Below are 6,303 nucleotides of genomic sequence, written 5' to 3'. Positions count from 1 at the left end.
GGAAACAAATTAAATCAAAATCAAATGAATTGAACATTTGGTAGTTGTTCAAATTTCGGTGGCTTTGGTGGAAGCTTCACTTTGTCATTAGTCTTGGTCTTAGAGGTTTTCCTTGACCCCTATAAGAAATTTAATTGAGTTACTAAAAATCATTGAGAATAAAATCAAGTGGATTGGAGAATTCGATATACCTAATGTCCCGTACTCCTGGAAAGAGTATTTCTCTTTCAAGAAGATTTTTTTAGGGTCCCTTGATCATCATCATCCAAATATTCACTATCTCCTTGATGGGGAATTTTGATAGAGAGCGCTGAAAGTTGAAATTGAAAACAATAAAACATTTAGTGAGGATTGTTTCAAGTTCTTTAATATGAAAAAACAAAAAATTTACAATTTATTTGTTTAGTTTCGATTTCTACACATTCTTGTGGTAAAATTCCATTTGGATGGTGAAGGTAATCTCCAAGGTAAATTTAAGCAAAGGTCTCTTTTAGAGAAGGAGCATTTTTAAGTTTGTACATGGCTGATAATGGTAATAGTTCTCGAACTCAAGGAGAATTTTGAAGACTCTTACTTAGACCAAAGTAGGCATTTGGGAAGAGAGGAAAGTTTTTTGGGCAATATTGAGAAAAATTAGTGCTTCCTTTCGAAATTATGACTCTACCATTGGCTCTGATTTTCTCTATTTTTTTTCTCTGAGGGTAAATACTACTTCTCAAAAAGTAGCTATAGTGCGACTTGGGTGATAACAAATATGATACAAATTTTCGAAGCCAGTAATTTCGACAAATAATTCATGTTTACATTTATTCCTTTTTTTGGTGTCTTGCACAAAACCACAAGATTTAATTAGTTTCTCCAAGCAAGTCAAGACGGAAATAGGTCTCTCAGAATAATATTTAGTCCACCATGAGAAAAAATATTATGCTCTTAGGAAATAGTTCTCAAAAGAGGATGGTTGGAATTGTAACTTTAGTTTGGGTGTGTTGTTTCTAATGACTTTAGGAACTAATGATTCTTCTCCTGAGATCTAATTAGGTATAATCCTCTATCGATATATCGGCACTGGAGGAAGTTGACATAGACCAAATTTTCTTGCGAAAATTTGAGGCTGGTAAGGATAAAAACTAATATGTTTTGAAGTGGTCCCAACAAAAATAATTACTCTAGATTTTGACTAATTCAAATTGTTACCCAGGAGTTTCACAAGGCAATCTTTGGTTTAACCATTCCGGACCTGTCATATTTGTAGTCTAAAATGGTGCTAAATTACTATCAAAATGGTCGAAGTTGAGAAAAGCCTTGATATACTTGGTACAACCACTACTACAAAAAAAGCTTTTTTACGACGCACTAGCTATGCCAGTTAATAAGAAAATGTCATTGAAGGATACACGATGGCATTGTGGTAATTTTCGTGAAATCATACAATGATGGTTATTTAATAACCGCCTTCAATAACGAGCTTAAGAAATACAACAACAGGTTGACAAACACCGTCCTAGTTAGTGCGGTTATACAAAGACGGTCTTTTTGTATTCACCATCTTTGAATAACCTTTTAAAAATTTTCACTACTAATTTTGTAGCTAGCTGCCTACCCCCTTCAACCTCCTCTATGCACCCGCACTATCCACAAGATGGAGAAGACACTCGTCGAGCTCCGTCTTTTCTATAATTACCAGCTTCGCCACCTCGGCCCCGCTGCCAAGATCTTTGCCCTCGACCTCTCGTTCAGGAAGAATCTATGCGTTAACCTGTGGGTTCTCGCCGCTGAGAATTGTGACTCAGTGGACGCCGATGCCGGAAGCTGACCGTGTCGTGGGTTTGGGTGGTGGCCACGGAGAATCCCATCATGTTGGGGTATGAGTTTTTTGAGCAGTATAAGAGGGTTGGGTCATCTGCGGTTCTGCCTCTTAGGGTTTATACATCGCCAGTTGGGGCTTTTGGTTTTCTTACTCCTTTTTTTATGAATAACATTTCAGCATCAACTGTGAGTTTCCAATCTCTGAATCCCCACGGTTCCTTTCCTAGAAGTCCCTCGCCATTTTTTCTCTTCAAATCTCCCAAAGCATGTGATTCACTTCAAGTTATTAATTCATAGGTATGATTATTGTTATTTCCAATCTGTCATATTTTTGCTTCACTGCTTCACACTTTTTCAGCACGTGTCAATTTGATAAATCTGCTTTGCTTTGTTTGCTCTAATTGAGGTGTTTAAAGGAATCACTGTAACAACTTCCTTGCAGGTTCTAATCATCGCTGAGCTCTACTTTTCAAAGCACTCAACTTTTCTATAGAGAGAGGAGTTTGCTCTCTTACTGTGCTTTTGACGCTGCTGGAGCATGTTTAATGATATCCACCTTTCAATGTTAGCCACCTGTCTCCTTTCTACTACTTCATGATTGTGTTAATGCTTTAATTTAATGCCCCTTTGTTTCTACATGATTTATGCATTGGGGTTAAGGTCCCCAAGCTACATTAAGTTATGTAAAATCGTTTATTTGTTTTGCTACTTAGTTCTATGGATGCATAGGGGGTACAGTACAGGGTATGGCAATTCCCCCCTTAGGGCCTGTTTGGGTAAGTGTATCTAGAAGGACTTCTAGGAAAGGAAAATAAGTAAAAATGGGATGAGCTTCTTCATAAGCTCAAATTAACTTATGCACAAGATAATTTGTAGTACTTTACATGGACTGACTTGTACTTGAGAAATAAGTTAATATTTGGTATGTACCTATGAGTAACCATTAAGTACTAGTATTTGGTTCCATTCCTGGTTAGGCAACCATTTAATAAGACCCATGTATTGTAGGTTTACCACTTTGATAGGAAAATCAGTTATTTCTACTATTTGTTCCTTTAGTGGCATGTATCATAGGTTTACTACTTTGATATGTTTGTGGGATCCTCATTAATTTGAAGAGCATGGTGTGCCTTAAGTGTGCTACTTTGCCCAGAGGTTTATAATTCCTGCAATTCTGGCTATTGATCTATTATTTTTGTATGGAGCAGCTACAACAAATTTATTTTTTGGTAAGGCAGAGGTTGATGTTCCACAATGTCTTCCTTTCAACTATTGCAACTAACTCGGTGTGGCCAGAGTTTTCTGGCTTCAAGGAGGTATTGATCTGTATATGTCTTTTCTGGTGATTCTTAATTTCACATCTAGCATTGCATTTGACTAAAATTGTTTGCTTGTTGACCTAAATATCAAGTTTATAACTTTTTCAGCTATTTTGTTCATTATTCCTAGGTCAGTTTTGAAGAATACATTATTCACATCTGATTGGATCCCCCACCCCCAATTCTCATTATCCAAAATGGAATATATAATGCTGAAAAAATAATACCCGTTAGGGAATTTTGGCGGTACCCAACACTGATATATATATATATATATATATATATATATATATAAGAAATTGAATGAGATAATGCTTATACTATTTCAAAATGTCCATGCTGCAATCTTGAGACTTCTCATGCTACTGTAGTTTAAACTCTTAGAATCTAGTAATATGTAATCTAACAATAATAAAGGCAATATACCATTTTGGTTTCAATTTTTTTTTAACTGTTCTACTCCTTTGATAGCATATTATAACTGGTTTTATTTTACTTTTTCATTTTTTTATTTAATCTTTTTTCTTTAACTTCTCATTTGTTAAAACTGACTGTTGTAACTAATAAATGTGGTTTCTATTTTCTATTCCTCTTCCTCTTTTTTTCCAATATTTTTATATGATAATGAGAAGTGGCTATTAAACTTAATTTTCAGATTAAGATAATGAGAAGAATCATGTTTCAGAAGATGTTATCATTGAGGCCTTTGAACACGATTTTTGCATATTCATAGACATTTTTGTATATCGTTAAAACTAAGATATAAATATTCTTATATAAACTTAGGGGACAGAATTTGTCAAGACAAATAATTAGTCTCAGAGAGGACAAAGATTTGCTCAAGACCAAGTATGAGCAAAGAGCTGTACATTACAGTAAATTACCTAATTCCTTTATTAATATTTTGGCATAGGCTGTTAGGGAGATGGGAACAGATTTTTCTATGATACAAAAGACTTTTTTCGCTGATAAAAGACGGCATCAAATTAAGTTGAAGTGCAAGAAGGAAGAGCGGCAGCAGCCTTTACAGCTAACCGATGTTGTAAATAACAGTGCAAAAGGTTTTGCCCTTTAATTATTGTTTTCTGCTGTTCTCAGCTAGACTGATGTTTTTATTGTTTTAAGTAGTCCAAAAATGATCCTCAATATTACTTCTATGACTTCTTCAACTTAACATGGCAAATATAAGTTTAGAATGGTTAACTTCATTGCTTTTCATTTACTCTTTGATGTGGCAAAAAAGTGATTCTAAAGCAAATTTATACTCCTTTCTTGTAGATCACCCTCGTTCTAAGTTGTTTATTGAACTACTAAAAGTAGTTTCCACCAAGGCAGAAGAATACCCCAGTAGAGATGCATCAGATTTTGTGATGGCGGAGGAGGTTGTGGACCTAACAGTTGGAACTCATGTATGCACTTTTGGCCTATTCAATTTATCTTTTGATATCTTCCTTTTTTTGGTGCAGATAATTTATGATTTTAGTGGCTTATTTATCAGAGAAATATTCTTAATTGCATGATGTTTGATGTGGATTGTGGAACATAGTAGGGGTCCATCTACAAAAATTAAAATTTTTACTTGGTTCTGGCCTTCATTTCCTAAATTTGTTTGAGGTTTAAAGCTTTTTCTACTTTAAGTCATTAGATCAATGCTAATATCGTCTTTGGCTTTAAAGCTCAGATGGCCAAGTTACTTATAGTATATTGCCGCAAGGGTGATAGATAACTTGCCTTTATTATTTTCTTTAAAGAAAAAGTAAATTTAGTTTTATTTGTGCAATTAGCAATGATGCAATCCTCCCTAGGAAGGGATTAGTCACTAGAACCATGAGCAAGAGGCTCCCAGAAGATTGAGCTAGAGCTGCTAAAGAAGGCCCTAGGGTTCTCATGAACCTCAGGGTAGATTTCTGAGCCCATGGGCCAAGGTTGGGTCCAATTATCTTTGTACATATTAGACTAGGATGTCATTATATTTGGTCCTTGTATTTAGGGCTTCATATTGTAGGTAGGGTACCCTAGAAATATAGGATTTTTTCAGCCCTTGTATTTTAGGGCACCTAGACTAGTTTTCGTATTAGGGGTAGTTTTGTAATTTCACATGCACTAAGTGGATATTTGATGTGTGTGGTTGGAAATAAATTTAATTGAATTGGTAGAAGCCCAATCCAATTAAATTTTAGAGGGGGAGGTGAGCATTTGCTTACTGCACCCCATTGCCACATCATATAGTCACACTTTGTGCATGTCCTTCATGCATTTCATGCCTCATGATACCTAAGCATACTTAGTGGAGAATCTTGGAATTGATCTTGGATTAGTGGGCTGAACCATAACTAAAATTCACTAATCATAATTAGTGAAATTTTGGCTCCAAAGTTTGGCTCCACAAATTCAATTTCAAATTCAAGTGAAATTTGAATTTCCCTCCAATTTTGTGTGACACTTAGGCTATAAATAGAGGTCATGTGTGTGCATTTTTTGGAACTTTGATCATTTGAATATTAACTTCAGATTTCAGAGCTCTTTTAGAGCACAAAATTTCGTGCTCTTCTCTCCCTCTCTCTTCATTCATCTCCTTCTTCCTCCAAGCTCTTATCCATGGCCTCCTATGGTGGTGAGCTTCTTCTAGACTCATCTTCTCCTTGAAGTGGCGTCTCCTCTCTCTATTCCTTCTCCGTTCCGCTGCCATTTATCTTTCAAGAAGAAAAGGAATCCATTGATGAAGAAGATCCTAGGCCTACAAGCTCCAATGGAGCTTACATCATGTGGTATCAAGAGCATCTTCATCTAGGTGATGTCTTTTGCTTCCTCTATCTTTTTGTTCGATGAATTCTCTTTAATTCCTTGTTCTTCATCTTATTCTCCTTGTATATCCTCCATTGTCTTGTGGTTTGGTGCTGTTTAGAGTAGATTCAAAAATATAAACCGATTAAATCTTAGATCTACACTTGTTCTTGCATTTCTATGGTTCAAATTTTGTAGATCTACTCTTGAATCATGTTTTTTGTGTTGATTTTAGGTTCTATCATTTTTCATTCATAATATTCTTGTGCTGAACCTTTAGATCTAAATTTTCTTCTAAAATATTGATTAGAAAAAAAAACACAAAAATCTAAGTGTAAATCACTTAATCCATGTTGTCTTAGAGTCATGTTTAGTCATAGTAATTGTCACATTA

At 35.2% G+C, this 6,303-nt stretch overlaps 1 protein-coding gene across 1 annotated transcript; it reads left to right on the top strand.

Annotated features, from left to right (window-relative positions):
- Positions 1-1,582: 1,582 nt before the first annotated feature.
- On the top strand, positions 1,583-4,913 carry LOC114389314. The gene is made up of 6 exons (XM_028349954.1): positions 1,583-1,862; positions 1,985-2,103; positions 2,249-2,370; positions 3,015-3,122; positions 4,039-4,186; positions 4,404-4,913. Exons 4-6 carry the CDS (start codon positions 3,051-3,053, stop codon positions 4,643-4,645), a joined length of 462 nt encoding a protein of 153 aa, XP_028205755.1. The 5' UTR covers positions 1,583-1,862; positions 1,985-2,103; positions 2,249-2,370; positions 3,015-3,050; the 3' UTR covers positions 4,646-4,913.
- The last annotated feature ends 1,390 nt before the right edge of the window (positions 4,914-6,303 follow it).

Source organism: Glycine soja, chromosome 16 (genome assembly GCF_004193775.1).
Source record: "Glycine soja cultivar W05 chromosome 16, ASM419377v2, whole genome shotgun sequence".
NCBI classification, from domain to species: Eukaryota; Viridiplantae; Streptophyta; class Magnoliopsida; order Fabales; family Fabaceae; genus Glycine; species Glycine soja.
Note: the sequence above shows the minus strand (reverse complement) of the source record. Positions and strands in the feature narration are given on the sequence as shown.